General features: G+C 33.1%; 5 protein-coding genes across 5 annotated transcripts; 1 reads left to right on the top strand and 4 right to left on the bottom strand.

The window, feature by feature from the left end:
* Positions 1-1,339: 1,339 nt before the first annotated feature.
* Positions 1,340-2,392, bottom strand: LOC137835826 (mitochondrial import inner membrane translocase subunit TIM23-2-like). Its single transcript, XM_068644535.1, has one exon. It carries the CDS (start codon positions 2,193-2,195, stop codon positions 1,629-1,631), a length of 567 nt encoding a protein of 188 aa, XP_068500636.1. The 5' UTR covers positions 2,196-2,392; the 3' UTR covers positions 1,340-1,628.
* Positions 2,393-3,586: 1,194 nt separating this feature from the next.
* LOC137834419 (U-box domain-containing protein 52-like) lies at positions 3,587-6,280 on the bottom strand. The gene is made up of 8 exons (XM_068642475.1): positions 6,127-6,280; positions 5,930-6,027; positions 5,711-5,832; positions 5,432-5,614; positions 5,072-5,339; positions 4,914-4,973; positions 4,425-4,835; positions 3,587-4,300 (listed from the first exon to the last, which is right to left on the bottom strand). Exons 1-8 carry the CDS (start codon positions 6,278-6,280, stop codon positions 3,587-3,589), a joined length of 2,010 nt encoding a protein of 669 aa, XP_068498576.1.
* Positions 6,281-8,690: 2,410 nt separating this feature from the next.
* Positions 8,691-10,631, top strand: LOC137835824 (uncharacterized). Its single transcript, XM_068644533.1, has 2 exons — positions 8,691-9,958; positions 10,117-10,631. Exon 1 carries the CDS (start codon positions 8,704-8,706, stop codon positions 9,955-9,957), a length of 1,254 nt encoding a protein of 417 aa, XP_068500634.1. The 5' UTR covers positions 8,691-8,703; the 3' UTR covers position 9,958; positions 10,117-10,631.
* A 1,115-nt stretch (positions 10,632-11,746) lies between these two features.
* Positions 11,747-14,088, bottom strand: LOC137835825 (threonine synthase, chloroplastic-like). The gene has a single exon (XM_068644534.1). The coding sequence runs from the start codon at positions 14,050-14,052 to the stop codon at positions 12,505-12,507; it is 1,548 nt and encodes a 515-aa protein (XP_068500635.1). The 5' UTR covers positions 14,053-14,088; the 3' UTR covers positions 11,747-12,504.
* Positions 14,089-18,382: 4,294 nt separating this feature from the next.
* On the bottom strand, positions 18,383-23,142 carry LOC137835823 (PHD finger protein ALFIN-LIKE 4-like). The gene is made up of 5 exons (XM_068644532.1): positions 22,800-23,142; positions 22,288-22,320; positions 21,234-21,462; positions 20,456-20,594; positions 18,383-18,947 (listed from the first exon to the last, which is right to left on the bottom strand). Exons 1-5 carry the CDS (start codon positions 22,882-22,884, stop codon positions 18,657-18,659), a joined length of 777 nt encoding a protein of 258 aa, XP_068500633.1. The 5' UTR covers positions 22,885-23,142; the 3' UTR covers positions 18,383-18,656.
* Positions 23,143-24,430: the final 1,288 nt, after the last annotated feature.

Here is a 24,430-nt window from a genome sequence, read left to right as displayed (position 1 = left end):
TCTGTTCATTCACTGAGTAGAAAAAGTCCAATCCCAAAAGGAAACAAGTTACTAAACAAAAGTAGAAATATAATTTCGGTAAAAAATGCGTTCATATGCAAAAGAATAACAACTGTATTTTTGGGAGCTCAAGATCTCTAGGGTCATGTAAAAAGTTTTTTTTTTGTGTATGTTTGAGAAAAAACAGCAACATTGGGTTTAAACTTCAAACCTAGAAAGTTAGAACACCATGAAAACTACCTAACCCCACCCCGACTAGGCTGACACTAGTAAATTTCTAAGTTAAGACTTCTATTATGTTGGAGAAACCAAATATCACAATCTTTCAGAAGGATACATAAGAAACTAGAGTTGCACAAAAACACCACAGAAGGAAAAAAAAGAAGGGGGGAAATCCCTCGGTGCTAATTGGCAATATATACCCCTTCTATAGAAAACCAATCCCCTTGTATAGAAAACCAAACAACATAAATATAGCTCAGAAACTTTTCTTTAGTCAATTCTAGCCCTAAACAACACCTAGCAAGACAAGCATGAAGCCATGATGGGAAATTTGTACACAGAAAAGCTCAATGAATATTTTTATTGCTATGGTTTGAGCAAAAGAATTAATAGCATCAATTAAGAGGTAAGAGATTGAGGTGGCTAATAGTGTTCTAGCTTGTTTATGAGCTTATTGCATCAAAAGTGTAAGGCTACATTACCAAATTAGAAGTTCTAACATGACAAGAACAGAATCCACATCGCATCTACTGTCAACTGAATTCCGTCAAAACACTAATTACTTTTGCAAACATTCTTTTAACGGGAAAAAAGTTCCTTGCAGACACTAATAGTGGTTTATCAATGAAATAGCTCCATCAGATAATATGCAGTCAAACCATAGTAGATCAGCATATGTTTTGTTAACTCGTATAGAGCACAAATGTCTCCTTTCAACTAAATAAAATTATTAGCTGAATAAATGGCATGATAGTTATCGACAATACACTATTAGCTATTACATAATCATATAAATAAGATTGAACAAAACACACTTGCTAGTATCTCAAGATATAAAGAGATAGGAGGGCATAAAAACAAGCATACCAAACTTATTAAACAGAACATCTCCACTGATATTCTACCTGAAATCACCAGATGATACATACTTTATGCTAAAAATTGGCACCCAATTCATTGCTCTAATATCACAGATCTTATTAGAGTAAAAAATGCATATCCCCTGAATTCATTAATCATAAGAACACACATATGACGCGGGATTCTTTCAGCACAAATATTAACTAACCAGTACTTCTATCAAATCATGTACCACAAAATCTTTTTGCAAAGCCCATTACACAATCTTCCAATTGCATCCACTACAGAAGAACGATATTTCTGATACTATATATCCAGCATTAAAGCCGTCCTAATTATTCATGCATGGTGATTCGACAAATTACATTAGAAAGGTTAGCCATTATCAAGCTGAAAAAAATATGCATAACAGTAAAACCAATTGTTTGCAACGGCAAACACTGCCACATGCTGGTATAACAATGCTTATACCCCAACAATCGCTCAAAATTGATAGTAACCCCAATAAAGGAAGAAAAATTAAGTGCTCACAAAATGCGTCGTTCTCATATAGGCACGTAGCGTTTCAACGCCTGCTTCGCCGTGACAGCAACTCCAACCACGACGCCGCCAACGGCTCCCGCCACCGCCGCCGACCGCACCCCTCTCGCGGCGCGATACAGCGCGCCAGTGCCGAGTCCCGCCGCGACGCTGTTCCAGACGTCGTCGGTGTCCCTCGCCGCCACGATCCCGCTCTCGATGCCGGCGTAGAGCAGGCCAATGACGCCGAGGCGGTTGCCCCAGGAGCGCCCGGCATGACCGGAGGAGTTGAGGACGCGGTTGATGCGGAGCTTGGCGGTGTCACCGGTCTCGAAGGACTTTACCCCTTCGACGAGGCCGAAACCGGCACCGCCGACGGCGCCGGCGAGGTAGCCACATCCGGTGTAGAAGGTGAGGTTCTCGCCCCAGGATCGACGCTTGCGGCGAGCCTCCTCGACGAAGAGATACTCGGGGGAGGTTGGTAGCTGGTAGAGGTTGCGAATGGGGACTTCAAGGTCCTTGTAGGGGTTATAGAGACGCGTTGGAGTCTTTGGATCGGATCCTGAATCTCGATCGGGGGTCTGGTACGCCATTGGAGAGGCTTCCAGACGGTGGAGGTTAGGGTTAGGGTTTGGGTTTCAGAGAGAAAGGAACAATCAGAGAGTTGCAGATGAACGAACGACGCTGTTTCGAGAGTTATGATTTGGGGAATGGCGGCGCGTTAGAGACCCGGTCCGGTCTGGTTAGATTTTTATTTTCGGCTCGAACCGGAAATGAGAAACTTCTTGCTTGTTACTCCAAGTCTTTTTTTTTCTAACTTTTTGTGCTTTTTTTTTTCTTTTCTTGCACGAAAATAAATTATAAAAAACAAATTTGAATTAAAAGAAAAGTGAAGGGTGGGTGGAGTTTATCAAATCAGAACAAAAATATGAATACACTATTTAAGTTACAAAATTACTGTAAATTTTCTACCTCGACAATACTTAGAACCATTGGAAAAATAAACTTTTAATTAGGGTTTTCTATTGTAAATTTAGACATCTATTTACTACATTTCTAAAGAAATTCATATTATTTTTTTCTATAGATCTATTCGAATAATTCTAGAAGAATATATAAAAATATATGTTTTAAGATTAATTCGATTAATTCTTTATTCAAACTATCTAAAATGTATTTCTCATATTAGTTATAAAATCAAAATATTTATCTTAATAATTTTTTATATTATATTAATTTACCATTACCAACTCATCTATTAGTTAGTTTATTGATAATTCGGTTAACTTATTTATCAACCTTTAACCAAGTTAATAAAATAGTCTTTTATTTTGCTAAATATACAAATAAAAATTTGTACACATACAAATATATCAAATATACTAAATAAATGTGGTTAATTGATATATACAAATTTAGAGAAATTGGAGAAATTGTTGATGTTTTCTTTTCATTCTCATATTAGGATTGTTATTCATACTATACATAAATTTACATGACATGAAACCTTTACCCATGATTTTGTCTAGCTCATTTTTTGAAAAATGTCATAAAGAAAACACAAACTTGGAGAAGAAGTATTATAAAATAGAACAGATATGAACAAAAGAGAGGAAGGAAGACAAAAGATATGAGAATGAATATCTTTTTAATTCTTTTGAAATCAGAATGAATAGTTGGAGAAAGAAATAATCAATCAATAAATACTATAATCATAACGAACAAAAACAAAATAAATATTATTCACCTTTATAAATAGAAACAACTAAGAATTAGAAAATATTTTTTTTTTAACTCTTGTATAAATATCTTTTAATAAGAAAAAAAAATGTACATCTAGAATTACTTAAGTTTTTGTACATCTTGAAAAAAAATATGGATTTATGTATGATATTGAACTTTTGCAATGAGTTTTTTCTCATCAACTTGTATTTTCATAAAAGCATAATTTGGTGCAATTAAATGTACTAAGTTAGTCATTAACCTATTTGTAAGGTACAATGCTAGTGACTACTTCACCTAAATTTCGAAGCCGATTTAACTCTGGCAAAATGACAGAATCAAGTTCTGGTCTATCTCGTTTTCTCATCTCACAACACTTTAAAGCCAACTTAGCAAATGATAAAGTTTCCTCAACAGGCCAATCAGTGACATTTGGATCAAGAACCTCTGAAAATCTACCTTTGTCTATGGCCTCTTGAACTAAGTGAGCCACACCCATAGGAGGCTTTCCTGTTATAATTTGCAATAACATCACACCTAGTGAATATATGTCTGATTTAACACCCAATAGTCCTGTTTGTTGATACTCTGGATCAATGTAGCAAAGTGTACCAGCTGCAGTTGTCTTATGGTATTGAGTGCTTTTGTTAGCTACTCTAGGGGGAACTAGTCTTGCCAAACCCACATCAGTGATCTTGCTAGCATAGTTACAGTCCAACAAAATATTTGCTGGTTTGAGGTCACGATGCACAATTGGCTCAGGCTTTGTCTGATGAAGGAAAAGGAGGCCTGTGGCAATTTCAGATGCTATTTTGAATCTAACTTTCCATTGGATTGTTGGTGTGTTATCTTTTTGGAAGAGACGATCTTCTAAACTTCCATTTTCCATGTACTCATACACAAGGCATCCATACTCTGGACATGCACCTAAAAGTTTAACCATGTTTGAATGTTCTATTGTGCTCAAAACATTAACCTGTCATGTACCAATTTTGAGAAAAATATAACTAGTTATAACCTATGTTGTCAAATAAAGAGGACTTCAGTGAATTTTTGGTTAAAATTGTAACATGTTTTTGGAAAAGTAAAAGTATGAGTACCTCTTGTTGAAACTGCTTCTCCCCTTGGGTTATGTCAGGTCTCAGGGCCTTAACAGCAACATCAATGTGATCAAGCATCCCTTTGAAAACAGGTCCATATGCACCTTCACCAATTTTGAGGGCATTGTCAAAGTAATTAGTTGCTACTTCAATTTCTTTAATATTGTATCTTTTAAATAGCACTTTGTTGTGTGCGATTTCATTCTTATCTTCTTCTTCATGCATGACTTTTATTTCAGTTTGTTTTCCTTTTTCACTTTTCATTGCTTCTGGTTTTAATATTTCACTTGACTCCATTGTTGCCTTAGTTTTTTGTCTTCCCACCTTTGGCAATGTCAATGTAGGCACTTCAACAAGCCTAGCTTTTTTCATGTCTCCCTCTTCTTGTCTAATGTTTTCATGCTTCATTTCCTAAATGATAAATATTAATCTTTTTTGGAGGAATATTATATTAAAAACCAAAGAGTGAGGTGAAATTTTTAACATTACCTTCTTCTTTTTTCTCTGCATTTCGAGTTCTAATTTACTTATTGTTATGTCCTTGCCTTTCTACAAAATAACCAAGCTTTAATTATCCATTTATGATTTGAAAACCATGCAAAAAATCTCAAGGGTAATACAAAATTATATAATGAAACATCACCTACCAGAGACTTTTTAGAAGATTTTCTCCTACAAGTGCAATTGTTTGGATTAGTGACTACATCTTGAGTTTCATGTGATGTCTCACTCATTTGAAGATCAAACAACCTTGAAGAGTCACCTTTAAGAAAAGTTTTATTGGCTGAATTTTGTAAAGAGCAAGTTTGATCTAATGGTTTTGGGAAAGTAGTATCTGCATTGGTCTTGTGTAGTGTCACCTGAGATAACCCCTCATTGTTTGAGCCTTGCCAAAATCTAGATTGGAGTGATTTTCTGCATATATAGCAGTATAAAAAATGTATAATCTCATTCATCAACATTTTCTTCTATTACCATCAAATTATAAATGTTCTGTGCTCACACACCTGTTTAAGTCTTTGGATCGAAAACCTTCCCTAATGCTTTTTAGAGATTTTGATGGAACAATACTAATATTTTGTGAATGAGGTCTAATATTCTGCACTTTTCTTTTTGATATGATGTGCACCATGCAAGATTGTGGCACAGACCTTACCAAGCTAGTTGGCACATCTACATCTTTAAATTTCCTGCACAACATAATTACCACTAAATATTTTTGTGTACATTCATTTCTGATTTCTGCAGAAACTTCTATATTGTTTGTGAGAGAGAAAGAGAATGACCTTATAAGAGCATTGGAGCGAGAAGCACCAACAACAACATTGCTGATAGAGTTGTGAATTATGTAATTAGTAAGTGCATTTGCTACATCAATGTCATGCAGAACTAACTCTTTAACTACGACCTGAAACATTCAATGATCATAATCATAAACTCATGTAAACATATCTACATTCATATTAACTCAACCTTAGTAATGAAACTAAAATAGTTTTCAGCACCCCTTTTCGAGCACAAATTCCTCGAAAGGAAAGAAAAAACTGGTTCAATTCTTCTTCTGTTGGTGGGCAACCCTGCTTGGGGAAAACCTCTAAATCATCTACACAAACCAAATCAAAAGTAAATGTGTTCATTAGAAACATAACACATTGCTCAAATATATTGCTGCAGGTTTAAAGCATGAGTTTGAGCAATGTACTGTGATATAAGTTCTTAGTTATGACATGAACGAGTGTGCAAGGAGAATTATTCTTCAAGAGATGTTCCACAGCCCATTTGACTGCGTGTTGGCTGTTCCGATCACTATCAACGGCGATGAAGGTGGATTCTTCTTCTCCTGCACTTGAATCCATAATCAAGAACAACGTTGATTTCACAAAATCTAACACTACAATAACCAATGTGGTTGTTATCTCATTGATTCATGTCTACGAGTTTGAACATTTTTTTTTCTATTTTCATCATAAATACACTTAAATCCCGTTGTATCTTAAATGTAAACCCAATTTTAGCTTATTTACAGTAAAATATTACTAACAATTACAGATTGAAATTCATCTCTTTATAACTCTGATTGGATTAATAAAAATTTTAAAAAAAATCATTTAAAAAAATATATATTTATTTTTTCACTTATAATCTGATACATGATTGTCAATATATCTAGTTCCTTATCTGATACAATGTTGATATATCTTCACATTAAAAAAAAAAATATATAAATTACAATAATAAATAAAATTATAGACATTTTAAATTACTAGTAAATTTGATAAACATTCATTAACTATTATTACATGTTTTATAGTAGAATGAGAAATAGAGATATAGTTTACCATAATATATATATATATATATATATATATATACCAAACAATAATTTCTCATTGAATATAAATAAAGGATCTAATCATATATAATAAATTAAAATTAAATAACAGTGTACCATTAATGAAACGCGTAAATTGATCGACACTATATATGAAATTATTTTAACTTTTTTAGCAGTCTTAAATTCTAATTATATATCATTCCATGCTCCAAGAATAATTAAATAACTATAATTTTTTTTAAATTACATATTGTAGTTAAATTCAATTTTTAAATGTAAAGGAAAATTCAAAGAATGTTCCTTGTGCATAGGGTGATAAACTAAAAGATAAAGTCAAATGTCTAAATACAGAAAACATGTTTTGCACAAAACGTAACAAAGGCGAAATAATCGAACATGCTTCAATCTTGTTAGACAATGGTTCCTATTAACGTAATAAACAACAAAAACACAAGCTGTAACACGCTTTCTTCAACATTATACAAGGAATCAAATAATACATTTTAAATAAAATATATATAAGTAACCTAGTTTTTTTTAATATTTATTCATTTTATTCAGTAAATTTTACTGAATAGAGATATATAAAGCCTTGATAATATTGGCTATATATTTCTGCTTTTTTTTAAAGTTTTATATTAATCTTTGCACTTCTGTTTTTAGGTAAATAATTTTTAAACTGAGAATCACACCAATTTTATTTAATTTAAAAAAATGTCAATATCATATATTTTATTGATCCTATTCATGTTTTTCGTTACTTGTCATTCTCAATTTTATCTTTAATGCAATTACGTGACTCCAAATTTTTAAAATATTTTGGTGATCTCACGAGAAAACTCGGCTATGTAATGTTTTTGCAAGTAAACTATCAAATTAATCTTATAAACAAATGCTATAAAATATTAATTACTTTTTATCTGGAAACCGTCATAAAAAAAAAACTTAGGTTCTAAAATTAATAATTATTATTAAAAAATGTTCTTTAAAATTAACTCAACAAACACTCTCACCACTCGTGTGAGATTATATATTATGAATAGTCGAATGAATGATCATTTAATAAACTTAACATACTTTCATTGTAATAAACTTTAAACAACTTTGATATCATATTAAGAAGTGAACTTTTAAGTCTTATAAAATCAACTTATAAATGATGTTTGTACAAACCTATATACTATGAAATATCTTTATTTCGAGCTAACATCTCCAATAATTATCTCATTTTAAATCTTATTTTTCATAATCAATTTGTAAACAAATTCAATAATCAATTATCATTTATAAGTTATTTAAATCGTTAGTTTTATGGTGTGCAATAGTAACTAATTCTACTTATTTTAATGTCTTTATGGAAGCCATGTTCAGAGGCAACAACAAGAGGTACAAAATTAATAGCAAAATCTAGGAAGTTGTGGGAAAAACAAAGTTTAAAGAAAATATATGCAGCTATAATTTGCAATGGTATTATTATAAACTTGATGCAGAAGCAACGTGATTACTTGAATATGGCATAAATTGAGTTAGTCCAATTATTGGCTCGTTGTAATAGTCTTCAAGCATAAAATAAAAATACTAATATTTTTTTCCTTTAAATTTGACCATTTCGAAATGCACATGGAAAATCGTTTACACCATTTTTAGAAAACTTTTGTTCACACTGTAAACAATAAATAACATATATTTAATATTTTTAAATAAAAATAAATAAAATATTAATTTATTAAGATATAAAGTGTATGTTTTTCTATCAAACTCTTTTTATTGAATTGCAAATAGTTTCTTACTCATGCATGACATAACAAATTGCATGTATATAATATTTCATTAAATTCATATAATAAAATATGGTAAAAAAATTAAATAATTAATAGAATAATATTAATCACCTATTTACGTCTATATAAGCAAAGATTGTTCACAACATTAAGCGAAAAACAAATGGAAGCAGAAGAAGAAGACGCGCCACCAACCTTCTGGACGGAGAACGGCGGCCACCGCCGCCTCCGCCGATCTTACTCGCTGTTCCTCAGCTCCGGTGCAGTTCTGATATGCGTGCTGGTGATTGCACTTGCATTCATGTTGGTCATAATTCCCACCATCTTCTCCGCGTTGCACTCTTTCCCCTACCATCTCTTCAAACCGAATTCGGTGAAGAAGAGCTGGGACTCCCTCAACTTCGTGCTTATCCTCTTCGCCATTCTCTGCGCCTTCCTCAGCAGGGACAGCACCAACGAAAGCTTCTCCGACACGCCACACCAGTACGAGAAACCAAGCCCTGCAACAACGCCACCGTGGTACGAGGAACCAGATCGCACGCCGTACAAATCGTATAACAGGCTCAGGAGTTTCAACTCCTATCCGGATCTCCGCCAAGAGTCGCCGTGGCTAGCCTCCGATGAAAGATGGCGGTTTTATGATGACACACACGTTAACGGTTATTCTAGATTTGACTTTGAAGAACAGAGCGTGAAGAAGATAGAAGTGGTAGATAAAGAGGTTCCGCCGTCACCGCCGTCACCGGCGTCTCCACCACCAGTTCCGAGGGAGGAGAATAAGAATAAGAATAAGGAAAGAAGTGCAACTAAAGAGTCGTTGACATCTTTGAAGGGAAAGAAGAAGAAACAAAGCTTTGAAAATCTTAAGCATATTCGAAATTCTGAACCTCATTCACAACCTCGAGCTTCCTCTGTTTTTCATACTCTGTTTCCTTCTAAGAAAAGAAAGAGGAAGAAAGTTGAGTCTGCTTCATCGCCGCATTTTTCATTATCCAAAACCGAACCAGTTCGTGGGAGTGTGGCTAGTTCCCTTGAATCAAAAAAGATAGAGACTTTCTCGAAGGAAAATGTGGCTGTTACTGGTAACGAGTCACCTTTGATTACTATACCTCCGCCGCCACCGCCGCCGTTCAAGATGCCGGCGTGGAAGTTCCGGGTGCAGGGTGACTTTGTTAGAATAAATAGCATTAGTAGCTCGAGTGGTGGGTCGCCAGATTTGGAAGATGAAGTTGTGGAGTCAGGAAGAAGTGAAGATGGTGAAGAATCTGCAATGTTATTGTTCTATGATCCTAGCCCTGATGTTGACACCAAAGCTGATACTTTTATTGAAAGGTTCAGAGCTGGTTTGAGGATGGAGGAGAAGCAGGGGATTGGTACATCCAATCTACGCCCTTCTCCAAAACCCAAAGCTGTTTAAGGTGCAAAATTGATGTCTTTATTCTTTGATTCGTTTATATTTTTGCTTTCTTTCTGAGACTTGTTCTGAAGTGAACTTTTTTGGTTCTCACGTATGCATTTGAGTCCAAGTTTGGACTTTATGGCATATGCTTAACACTTCCTTTGATACTGCTTGCAGTGAGCAACACATCACCTTGCTGTGATTGGTTTGGTTAGCAAGAGGGTTAACACAGAGTTAATAAAACAATGGTTCCTTGGAAAAAGCAATGCCTCTGAGGAGTGAAAATAATAGACTAAAATGGTGAATCATTCCTTGTATGTTCTTGATTATTCACCATCCCTATTTGGCTGGATTCTAGTTTGAAAACCTATGAAGTTCTTCCTTTGAACCTAAAGAAAGTAAGCACAGACAATTAGGAAGAGAGCATACGAACAGCCCAGCAAAACATTCTTGTTTAAGGAAAGGTTTGTGCAGTTTTTTCAAAACACAGAGTAGTTTCCGGTAAGTTCAGTGTAATACAAGGAAGTGTTTTACTCAATCTTACACGAAAAGTTTTATACAGTTTTCTTGTTGAAAAGATAGAGAAACACCAGATGCTCTTTTTTTTGTATTTGTTATTTAGTTGTAATGAGTTTGATCTGTAATATGGCCAGAAAAAAACAAGTAATAAATTTTCCATTTTAAAAAGGGAATTATACTGGTTGGTGTATAATAAGATTACTTATATGTTCACAACTCCTGAATCAATTGTGAATTGTTCTTTTTCTCTCTTTTGCTGAAATGTAAAAGAATCATATTTGAATCATAATTTGACATTATTTTCATTCACTTTTGAGACTTAAAAAAGTTGTTGTTTTATTATAATATAATATTTTATTTTAAAATTTCATATACTTGATACTAAAAGAATTGTCTTTTTATTATAATATAATATTTTATTTAAAAACAATTGTAGAATGATTTTTTTTATTATTGGAGTCTAAAAAAACTTTATTCAAAATGTAATTTCACATCACTGTGGCTATTTATATTAAATTTTATCAACATTTTTTAAATAATTAATATTTTAATATATTTTAAAATACATATACTATGTTAATTTTGATCTACACAAATCAAGTATTAAATAATTTTGCATTAATATTTTTTTTAAATATGATCTATATAAAAGAAGTTTCAATTTAACAGTTAATTTTGAAAAAAAAAATATGTTGGTAATTTATTATGAAATTTAATTATAATATAACTGAGTATGTAATGTGCAATTATTAAATAGGATGATGATCTATACTCCCTCACACCATACGTGCAGTACATGTCTCCCAGTAAGAGCAGTAATACAAGCGAAGTGTTTTACTCAATCTTTTACCAAAATTTCTGTTCAGTTTCCTGTTGAAAATGTTATAGAACCCCCACTGGTTTTTTGTATTAATTATTTAGCTGTAATGATTTTGATTATGTTGTAAGATATGACTGGGAACACAGCTGAATTTTGTTGTTGCTGAGAATAATATTGTAAAAGAAATCTACAAAGATGTGAAGAAAACAATACTTTTTTTGCTGTATTGAAATCTGGTTGGTTGCAACTTGCAACATAATCTCTGCTCTTTCTTTGTGAATTCGGAAAACTAAATCATGTTAACGGGTTAAAATGCAACTCCAATTCGTCATTGCCTTTCTTGTCTTTTCTGCAAACAATGACTCCAACTCAAATGCATATTTACAAAGGCAATTTTTCTGTTTTGATATCAGTGGGACAATAGCAGTAAACTACATTGGCAGAATGAAAAGTAGAGCGAAGAGAAGATATCCAACACAGTACATTTCATTCAACTTTTCTCATATGGCAGATACAGTTGAAGGCCTTTAAAACTCAAATTTCATACTATAAAATATTATACTTAAATGGCTACGGAAAATTCATCTTTTGAAGAAAGTGCAAGATGAAGCATCTAAATTGACTACAATTTCAATGGGTGTGGCTTCAATTAATCCGTGCATACAGCTGCAGTAGTAGTGCTGCCTTCATGTAATTCAATACAACATGTATGATTTTAGTCCAACAAGGCAGCTCCTTCCTGTCCTTTTCTTCTTGATTTAATCACTTCTTCTCACAAATTGAAGAGTTACTTCCTAAACCCAACACAGCTTAATGCCAATAACACATCATGAAAGAAAACTGTTCTAATTATATTTGTTGGGATTGTTTTCTTTGAGGGGTTGGTCCATAAGAAGCCAAAAATACCCAACATAGCTTACTGCCAATAACATATCATGAAAGAAAACTGTTCTAAATATATTTGTTGGTTGTTTTCTTTGAGGGGTTGGTCCGTAAGAAGCCAACAAAATGCATTCCTCCTCGTATCAATTCATTTTTCTACGGGAGCAGCAATGACTCAACAAAGAAAAATCTACAACAAAAATCCTAAGGTTGCCCCAATATGGATGCCATAATGCATCAAGCAAATTATTACAACACTCAGACCTAGCTCATAGAAAAGACGATTCAGTAGTGCCTAAAAGTAAACAAATACTAATGAGTAACTCAAAACTTGCAGAGCCTACCTAATGCGCCTTACTCTGCAAATACGTCTTCAAAACATCCATAACAGACCCAAAATCAGCCTTCACTTGCATGGGTGGGTTAGCATGGCGGCAAGCCATGTCCTTGATCTCCTTAGAATGGTAATCAATCTTGGATTGAGTGAACTTCAAGCCATGAGCAGTGCTAACCACCACAGTCCTATCAGTGGCCTTAATAACCCCACTGTTCCTGAGCTTAAACAATGCCGTCAAAGCAACACCAGTGTGGGGGCAAATGAACATCCCAGTGGAATCCGCCTGCGCCATAGCATCCATCAGCTCCTCCTCAGTCGCCTCCTCCACAATCCCATCGCAACTCTTAATGGCATGAACAGCCCTATCAATGGAAACAGGGTCACCAATCTGAATGGCAGAGGCAAAGGTAGTGCTGGGCCTCACAGGCTTAAACTCCTTCCACCCAGACTTGAAGTACTGATACAAAGGATCTGCATTTGCAGCCTGAGCACAAACAAGCCTTGGGATCTTGTCCACAAGTCCAAGCTCTTGGCACATCTTAAACCCTTTGTAAAAGGCATAAATGTTGCCAAGATTCCCACCAGGCACAATGACCCAATCAGGAACCTGCCAATCAAACTGCTGCAGAATCTCAATAGCAGCAGTTTTCTGCCCCTCAAGCCTCAAACTGTTGAGAGAATTAGCCAGATAGATGGGCAACTCAGCAGTGACTTCTCGAATCAACTGCATGCACCCATCAAAATCAGTGTCGATACTCAACACAAAGGCGCCATTGGCAATGGGTTGAACAAGCTGGGCAAGAGAGATTCTATTAGCAGGCAAAAAGACAATGGAAGGAATCCCGGCCGAAGCGCAATACGCGGAGAGCGCTGCAGAGGTGTCGCCGGTGGAAGCGCAGCCGACACCAACGACGGGGCGGTTCATTTTCCTCAGGCGATTGACTTGGCTAACGAGCACGGTCATGCCGAGATCCTTGAAGCTGCCGGTGTGGCTTATTCCGCAGTGTTTGACCCACAACTCGTTCATGCCGAGAAACTGTTTGCCGAAACGCTCGGCCCAGAAGAGGTTGGAGTTTCCCTCGAAGGCGGAGATGATGTCATCGTCGTGGATCTCGGGGAGCACCCACTCCTTCTTGCTCCAGACGCCGGAGCCGTAGGGCCAGGTGGTCCTGCCGACGCGGGAGTCGAAGAGCGAGCGCCAGTACTCGCCGTCGAAGCGCTTGAGGGCGGCCATGTCGTGCTGGACGTCGAGGAGGCCGCCGGACTGGGAGCGGTACACGATCTCATCGAGGGAGTAGGACTCCGTCGAGGAGGGGTCGGCGTTGAAGGGCACGTACTTGGCGGAGAAGAGGTGGTGGTCGTGGGGCGCATTCACGCGGCGGGCCTCGTCGCGGATGTTCTCGTCTGCAGGGCGGCGCTGCTTGGCGGCGGTGGAGTTGTTCTGAGTGATGGGGGACTGGGCCCGGATAACGAAGTGGGCCGTGGGCCTGGGAGAGTCCCGTTTAGAGGTTTGGAGAGAGAAAGGAAGAGACTGAAAGAGAGTTGTGGAAGCCATTGATTGATCCTTCTGTTGTGCTTTCGATCATGCTTCCTCCTTTTATATTACTCCTTCCCAGATCTATACACAAAATAATACCATTTTCTCCAAAAATTATGTGAAAAAAACCTTTTTTTTTATCTTATTATTATAATATCCTAAAAATTTTAATCTAACTTTTTTTAAATATATTAACATAATCTTTATTAAATAGATTATAATAGACTTCTTGTGACTCAAAGTTGATTTTTTTTTAAAGATAGCATTAAGAAAAACCATTTACTCACTTTTAGACTCTAGGGTTTAGGAATTAAGATTTTGTGAATATTTTAAAATTTAAAAATGACAAAAGAAAATAATTTTATTTAATATTCATTGGTGATATTTAATTTTTACTATAAGAATACTTTGAAATTGTCTAAAAAATATTGAATCCTTCCTTTTTTGATCCTCTCTAACCTAAAAAGCATCACGCAAACTCTAAAGATTGAAAAAGATTTTATAATTTTTTTAAGGTTTGTGATTTTTTTATTTTTTTTTATTGTGATGACTCATTATTATATAATCTATCCGATATATTGAAGAACCTAATAGTAATATTAAAGATTGTTTATCTTAATGATGACTCAGACTTGTATTATATTGAATATGTAAATAATATTAAATTTTAAAGATTCTTTGTGTGGTTCGATGTGAATTTGGTTGAAGATGATATTTTGATTCTTATATATATAAATTTGGTTAATTTCTCATTTTATTAATATAATAATAATAATAATAAGATCTTTTAATTTTTATATTTATTTTCTATTCATTATTATTGTATTAATAAAAAAATAATGTTTTTTTTTAAGTTGCGAATATATCATCAATGTATTTTGTATTCTTACATTGGAACTTTCTCTTTAATTGATGTTTGCCTATTTAAATGAACTAAATGACATACAAAAATCAAATGATTTTAAATTAAAACTGAACAAAATTAGTTTATTTTATTTATTGAATAATTATTAAATATAACCATTTAATTAAATTAAACTATAACTTATCATATTAAAAAATATGTTTAGAGATAACATTTTGGTTGATGGTAATTCTGATAGTTCAATTTAGTTTAGTGAAATTGTTTTAAAAAATGAAATTAATTATTTTTTATGGACAATAAAAAATCAATAAATGTGAACTATTTTGGGGTGATTCAACTCGTATAAAAAAAACTCTAGCCAACTCACCTAATCAGACCCTGAGATTCCACCTAAAAGAACAAATTTCTGAAAAAAAAATCAACAAATCATCTTCATACAGACCAGAGGGTCAAGACACCAATCAGAAAATTAGAAAAGCGTAGTATAAGACTTGGCAGTGACCCACGACCAAGCCTTTAATTGAATCAAGGCAAAAACTTTTAAAACTTTTGAAACATCAGTCACACTTCTATTAAAAATTACATTGTTTTTATGCTTCCACAACTCGTTTACCACTACAATCCAAACCGCTTTTCATACATCGTTGGAAGCATTTATGAGTATGAACTGAGAAAAATTTTAAAAAAAATGTTGTGAGACACAGAATGCACTCTAATCCATTCAAAGCAATGATTACAAACTAGCTAAAGGAAAATTAACTTACATTAATTCACTTAGGTGATAAATTTCACTGGTTTCAGTGTACAGGGAAATGGTTTTTGAGGTAGGGACCCCTAAAGAAAACTTGGGATTTTGTTCTTATAAGTACATATATTTGATTTCAAAAGCTCTTATAAGTTCATATATTTGATTAGTTGCATATTTTGTACAAATAATCTCATCATTATGCAAATTTCTTTATCTTCCATTTAAATGTTCTTTTAAAAATATTATATTTGCTATTTTTTATTTATTTTTGTCGATTAGTTGATTTGTCTAATTAATTAATTATCTATATTTCTTTTCAGAAATCCTATCAGTTATACTTTTTCTAAGTTAATTTATTATATGTATCTACTCGTTATTTATAATTTGTGGATAATTACTATTCACTAAGAACGTATTTAATAAAAAAAGTACTTATAAAAATTGTTTATAAGTAAAAATATGTTATTTTAATACAGATCTTATAACCATTAATGGCATAAATCGCAAAAATAAACTATATTAAAAAACTTCAATCAATCATTTTTATATTTACCTACTATAAACCAAGTTCATAAATGTTTTTTTATTACAGTCTTTGTAGTTTTCTTTTTCTTTAATTAATATAGATGATTGAAAAGTAGGACTGGTACAAATTATGGATCATATATATATATATATATATATATATATTATTTTTTAATTTTTACTTAATACGAACAGCACCAGAGATTCCAATGATGGAAGGGTTTCCATGTCACAATAACTGACACGTGCCACTTCACCCACACTTCTATCTATCATAAATTTTTTTTACCCTTTTTATGGTATTTTTTATGATAATTATCTTTTAATTAATTGCTTCTTATTTAGTATTATACATCTTTTTAGAGGGGTAATATTTGAGTTCCAAAACTTGACATTTTTTTTATCATTTCTTGATTCCATCATTTTCACATTTGGTAAGGATTTTAAATTTGTGTTTTTTTTATATAAATATTATTTGATTTTATTATTTAGGTTTAATATTAATAATATATTGTATTAAAAAAACAAAAACTACATTAATTTTAAAAAGGCAAATGATTTTGGTCCCCCTATTGTACACCACCTACCATTCCGGTCCCCCTTTCCCTTTATGGAACCTTCTCGTCTCTCTCTCTTGTTTTCTCTTTCCACCATGGATGCAGAAACTGTAAATTTTCTCAATTCCTATTCAACGGGACAAATTCCACTTTCAATCGCTTTCAATTGTTTTCCCTTTCTTTCAATTTTCTCCTTTTTCCTATTTTTACATAGGAAAAGGAGAATTTGAGGTGAATATATATAGAGAGAAAAAACAGATTTTGATTTGTGAAAATTAACTTGGGGTACTCGAGGAAGAATCGCGTCTCAAATTTATAGCATCAGAATCGCGTTTTCAATTATTAGGGTTATAGCATCAGAATCGCGTTTTGCGTTATTAGGGTTTAGGGTTTTAGGGCACTTTACTCACGATTTTACTCTAATATTGATTAAATTAAATGTTAATGATCAAACAAAACAAGTACTCTTATATTAATATATATATAAATTAACACTTCTTCATTGAAGTTGTGTATCTTCAATCACGACTTTAATTTTTTTTTTAATTAGGTCATTTGCGTAAATTCAAAATAGATTTGCACCATCTTACTAAAATAATATTACTTCTAAAGATGGATGGGGAAAAAGATTGAAATTAATGTGGAGAGAATCCTTTGAAGTGTAGTGTATAGAATTAATAGGTGAGAATATTCATTGGAAATTAATAAGCTAATTACATCATCGACTCATTTAAGTATTATTAACAACTTGTCTAATAAAGACAAAATAAGTCAATAAAGTTAATATTCAAGAATTCATTGAAATTGTAAATTATATTTAAAAACTCATAAAGAAGTTCAGTTATAATCCCTCTTATCTTTTTACAAAATTATACAAGAAACTTAACACACATATGTTCTTTATGCATTTTTTATGAATCTTCAAAAATATTTAACCTAATTGGTTTTGTAGAAATTTAAACTTGTGTAAACAAAGTAATTAGCACCAAGCAAAAGAAGAATTTTTAATAAATTTTGAAGTATAAATAAATTATTTGAAAATATAATATAATTGTTATTTCAAATTAATTAGTTGACTTTATTTTAATTAATATTCAACCTTAATTATATTAGATGGAAAATATAATTTGGACATTTTTTTCACTAAGTTTTAGTTTTCTAGTTGTTCTATTTACTATTTTTAAATGTTTACTTACAAAAAAAAATCTCATAATTAATTTTTTTACCTTGAAACAGACGTTATGTATTCAATTAAACTGTGGGGCATTGGCACTACCAAATTGGTGGCAGTGAGAGTATCAATAATTAAGAATGAGTTGTTTTAGCCTTTAGCAAATGTCAACGGATTATATATAAATCCCATTCCCATCCATTCCAACACTGGTTATTTAAAAATTAATTATTGTTCATCTAAATTTAGTTTTGTATGTGTCTCTCTATACATATAAATGCATTTAATGTTACACTTACTAATCGAATTTTTTGTAAAATCACATAAATAAATTTTAAAATATAATTTCTTATAAAGATACAATGTGTGACACTTTTTAACGAAAAAATAATATAATATATACATATTGATTAAAATATATTGAATCTTGAATATAATTCAGTCTGGTTTGGTCTCAAAACACTCGAAAGGGACTGAAAATTAAGATGTTAAAATGGCATTCATTCATTTGGCGAAAATGTGGTAGCAGTTGAATTTCCTTAATATTTAGGGTGGCCAGAGACATTGATATAAAGCTTATGCCAACGTGGATTCAAGGCTTGGTAAAAGACACAGGTTTCCCCAGACAAGCAACAAAAAAGAGAAAATCTACATGTGTCAAACAGAAAAACTAAGCATGAACTACATCTAGAAAGAAAAACATATTAACCAGATTAGTAAAGGGTGGAACAAAGTTTGTCCATGAAGGAAAGTTGATTAGCGAGCTCTCTTGTTACTGCAGGATGGACACTTGTATTGCTTGATGTGCTCTGCCCTGGCAGGGGTGATCTTCACGCATTTCCCATGGAACCACTTCTCGCATATGTCACAGCAAATCCAGAACTCATCAGTACCATAATTCTCACCACATGCCCCACACAAGGTCTCTCCATGTTCATCTTCATCATCTTGCTCCTGCTCTTGCTCTTGCTCTTCTACTACTTCTTCCTCATCCTTTGGTTGTTGTAACAATGTCTTTGACAGTCTTCCCTGGGTTTCAGAAACCCTCTGCTCCACCAGCCAACAATTAGATAAGAACACAAATAATATGAGTAAAAGAGAACCACAAACAAGATGACACTACCCATACAAGTCAGATACTCTTAAGCTCCTCCCACACATATTTGCAAGAACATATATACAGAACCTAGTGACTGCTCCATTGTCGGTCATTGATGATGAGATGCCGCTATCAATGAATGTCCACATTCTAATGTTCTTATACACTGAATTAAAAAAATAACAACGGAAAAACTTTATATTACATATTAGGATCCCTCAGTAGTATTTATCGTACACCATCTTTCATTTGAATGTGAGGTCAAAACTAATACAAAAAAAAGCAAAGGCTAAGGATAAAGTTCTTTTCTTAACAAATTGTAAGTGTAACACCTCAGTCTTTCAGAACAGATAATGATTGAAGGGTAAGTTATAAAACAAGTTATACTGTTTTGGGTGACAGGGTCTAGAATGAGGAAGAATGAACTCTTTTACTTCTTGATCTAAATAGTCGTTTCCCTTTTAGCTTAAATCAATCAATTAAACTACTTGCTCTTTTCTTCTTCTTCTTCTTCTCTTTTCCAATTCAGTGCCAGCCAGTTTAAATCATCACAGTTAATACTAAATGTTTGCACCTTGAAATGGCTAAGGCAAGGAATTGAAAGGTAAGCTGTAGCTACAACCCTTATTTCTAGCCTTTATCCTAACGTTTCTAGTTCTAAGTCTTAATATCAATTTTCATCTTAGCACATGCACCATCCCAAACCAATTCTCTATTTTTTTCTATTTGAAAGAAAATGGTGTATACAAAAGTTTCACATCGTTTAAGAATCAATATCTTAATATCAAGGGTAGTTTATAAACACTTTACACTCTCAACTCTTTGAACATCGTTTAAGGACAACTTTCACAGAAGCATGGGGCTTCAAAATTCACAATATCTTGAATACAGTGATAAACTTTATCAATGTTATCTTAAAATACTTAAGGTCGAAACATTGACCCTACTTGTGGGGACAAAAAGGAAGGTTCCAAACAACTACATTTAGCCGTCTATAGGAACAAAAAGGAGGGTTTGAGGTCACTCCTACCCTTTAGCTCTCAATTTGGGGGTTTGTTTTGATATGCAATAATTGACCTGAACAACATCTCAAAGTCAGAACAAAGGGTATAAAAGAATTAAAAACTGCAAAGAGGAAAAACTATCCGATAATCCATAGCTTCCCATACTTTAGGTTAAGGGTTATATGTTGGAGATACCATGATACGAAAGTCCTAAAACTTCTGAAAATACTTCCCAAGATGTTATACTGGTTATAATATTTAATGCACATGTAATACATTCTTTAATCCTTTACCAAGGGAACTTAAATTCAGAGAGGTTGCTAAAATTCTATAAACAGCCTACACCTGAAAAACATCCTGATTTTTTTTCATCACAGCTTGGAGAGTTAGGTATTTATGAACAAACTGTATTTACATTTCATGTCAAGGTTTGAGGAGAAAAAATTGTTTACCACTTTAGTGATAGACTTAGATTTGTTTCCACTGTTGTTTGAAACTGATGACTTCTCTTTAAGTGGCTTCTTTGCTCCACCACCAGCAACAACTTCAAATATTGTCGGTAGTTCATTGATCATACTGAATAGTCGTTTCCTGCATTACAAATGTCAAATCATGAGTAGATTGATGCATGAGAAAACATAATCAAATTACCAACTATCAAGAAAAAATACACAGCCTACTAAATGATGATGACAGAGAAAACATTCATGTAGTGTCAGATAGGAAGTCAACTAGGGAGATTCAATTCACATGAAACTAGTATTAAAAGCCCCTACTACTACTTTTTCTCCTTGCACCATCTTAAGACAAGCCAGTAAACAGTAGTCACGACACGACGCAGTTACTCCTTTCTCTCTCTCTCTCTCCTATTATTCCTCTTCAACATTTTTTTCTCAGAAAGAAAAAGGTAAAATGTGTTATTATATTCTTCAACATCTTCGCTATTCTCCATGGTGGGCAACTGCTTCTACAATGATTAGTCAGCAACAAAATTATAAATCAACTGAGATTAAAACAGTGATGCAGCCAAACTTGTACTCAGCAAGGAGGGTGGTGAAAGGAAAAACAAAAGTTAAAAAATCCCACAGGAACGTGACTGAACCAAGGTGATAAATCAGAAAAGTTTGAACTAAATTGCTTCCTTAGTTCCCTTATTTTCAACCTCATCTCGAACCAAATCCTTTACAAGTTGACATGAGATATATGAGTTATGCTCCGAGTAAGACATACCTGTCAGTTTTATCAAATCCAAATCTGGCTCCAAAATAAAAGGCAAGGGCAAGCAACCATGTATCACTATGAACAGCAACTAACGATAGCCAGTCTTTTTCCTGCATGCCATCCCTAGCAAAGTTAATGCCTAGGACAGGCTCAGGAAGCTCTGGAGGAACTTCTTCAACAGGTAAATTTACTTCCCACTGCTCACTGGGTAATCCATATAAGCACAAATTCTCCTTCTCTGAAAGAATAAAACAAAGGATATATAGATAATGCTCATACACAGATAAACTAGCTACAAAGGAAAGAAATTCAATATGGATAAAATGACCGGTAATTCTACCTTTACAGAATACTTTTATTTGCAGCTAGAATAACTCCATAATATCTTTACTCCCGAAAAAAATTTACTGCCAAGAGGTTTTTAAGAAGTATCAAGCATTTCATGTCATCCTATCTCTGCGGCTAGGGTAATGATACAATAATATCTCTCGGGGTGAATGATGCTAGGGATGGAAAAACAGTGCATTCCCCCCCAACTATGTAACTTCGTAAGGTCGTCGTAACTGATCACAAACCTTATGGGGAAAGCTAGCATCATACCAACCCTAGTGGCCTACTGTCATTCCACAAGTGTCTATCATATATCCAAAGCCTACGGCAATATATTTTAATCATAGAAGGAAATAAGTACCGCAATATAATTTGCAGCTACATTGACCGATGATTAAAAAGAAGTCCATTCAACCAAAAAAAAAAAGTGGGCGTTCAAAGCTAACAGTCAAATGATAGAGAACAGTAAATTGTCATCGTCAAATGAAATAAATCCATGACCAAGTTACCACAACAAAGATAAAAAGCCACCCATATTGAATTGACATCCCTTTAGCAAGAGCCTCAAGATGGGTACGGTGAAAATCAAACACTAGATAAAATAATCATGCTCGAATATCAGCCTAATTTCAGTACATGTACTAGAAAAGTAAGAGCACCAGAAAAACCCAAGAGCCAGTAACTGCAAACCGCTAAAAAAAAACAATTCAAACCTAAAATCAGCGTAACTAACCAGGATCACATTGGCTGTAGAAATCTTCAACATCTGCAACAGCACAAACAGGCCGAAAACATTAAACGAGTACGACAAAAAAAATAAAAAAATCCAAAACCTTCATGCATTGAAATCTAAAAAAAAACAAGATCAAAATCCGTCACGTGAGACTCATCAGGCTGAAATTCCGTGAAGGCATAGAAAAGGATTCGATTCATTCAACACAACAAACAGGCGTGACGTTCTGTTTCCCTCTAAAACCACAACCAACCGAATGTCGTAACGGAACAGTAACTGGTCGCAGGTTAACATGTCATTCTCAACAGAAAACGACAAAAAGAAAGAAACCGCTACAGTAGATCAGTGAACGATCCCTTGCCATGATTCGTGATTTGTGGTTATTATTTTTTTCCGGTTTCATAATTTGTTAACACATCGTGAAAAGAAAAGGAACAGGTATTTGCGAATAACAGTGGTGGATAAATGAATTTAACGGTGCATGTAACCGGAATTGGAAATTGAAACGTTACCGGCGGTGAGGGCTTTGATGATGCCTGCTCTTCGGCCCTTGAAATCCTCGAATATGTCTTCGACGGAGCGACTTCGCGCTTCCATTCTCCGAGAACGTGAAAACGAGGTCGTTTAGGGTCTCACCGCACTGCACAAACGCAACTTCGTTTCACGAAATTCAGAGAGAGAAGAGAGAATAAACGAAACGAAACGAAACGCAGTCGCAGGATTATGGTATGTGCTGCGTTTGAGTATAGTGGAGTGAAATTTATTTCATTTGCATGATGAACAATGAATCATCTTCCTTCGATTCTCTGCGCTCGCTTCCACTGCAACTACGCTACAACCTCACTGCTTCCACACAATTTTTATTTTCATTTTTTCTTTTTATTTTATTCCGTACAATGATTTTATCGTGTGGGACCCACCGAGTCACGCAACTTGCAACCGTCTCTTCTTTTTCTGTCTCGTCTTATCTATTAATAAATATATCGTTTTTTTAGGACTAATGTTTTCAAATTCTAACAAAAAATTAAATAAATATATAAAATACACGTATTGGTTAGAATAAAAATATTTTAAATTTTAAAAGATTATCTAGGAAAATATATATTGATTCTTTTTTTCTCTAAAAATAAGAATATTAAATAAATTTCTGTCCCTTTCTGCGGTTCTATCCAAGTTTTTAAATTTAGTATTTATTGACATTTTCATATTTTATTCCATCGACATATATTAATATTATCACTCAAATTATAATATTTTCATCTGTCCATTAACGCATCTCAGTTTTTTAAGAAGCTGGTAACCAGGACAAAAATGATGATTTGCTTCTATTTTTTTGGTTGTCCTAATTAATATAATAAATAGTGCCAAATGACATCAAATTAATAGTTGGTATGTTATTATTAGTTTTTTTATTAGACGGTTCAATTTCACACACTAATTATCAAAATATATAAATTTTAAAAAATTATTGAATTGAGTATCTCGTGTCAACGTGTTGCACAAAATAATATGATTTAAATTGAAATTGTAAGTTACAAGGATCAGACATTCCTCTTAAATGATGTGTCTGTGTTGGATACGAACACCAATACTAACACTCGTGCAACATGTATCTAATTCAAAAAATATTTTTTGGATTTATGATAATTTTAGCACAGTTTTAACATAATTTTAAAAATGAGAAATACATTCATTTTTTAAAAACTCAAATTTATTGTATTAATTTTTATTATGATTATTAAAATAAGAAAAAAATTCTTTTGAACCAGTTATGAAAAATATTTTTCTGTTCTAAAAAAAAATTAAAATAATATTTGTGCAAATAAATCTTTATTGTCAATTTAAAATTCATAATTATATAATATATTTTTTAGATTTATGATAATTCTAGCACAGTTTTAACACAATTTTAAAAATGAAAAATACATTCATTTTTTAAAAACTCAAATTTATTGTATTAATTTTTATTATGATTATTAAAATAAAGAAAAAATTCTTTTGAACCAATTATGAAAAATATTTTTCTACTCTAAAAAAAATTTAAAATAATATTTATACAAATAAATCTTTATTGTTAATTTATAATTTATAATTATATAATATATAGATCTTATATCATTGTACTATATTTAAAAATTAAAAA

This window comes from Phaseolus vulgaris, chromosome 5 (genome assembly GCF_000499845.2).
Source record: "Phaseolus vulgaris cultivar G19833 chromosome 5, P. vulgaris v2.0, whole genome shotgun sequence".
Classification (NCBI taxonomy): domain Eukaryota; kingdom Viridiplantae; phylum Streptophyta; class Magnoliopsida; order Fabales; family Fabaceae; genus Phaseolus; species Phaseolus vulgaris.
Note: the sequence above shows the minus strand (reverse complement) of the source record. Positions and strands in the feature narration are given on the sequence as shown.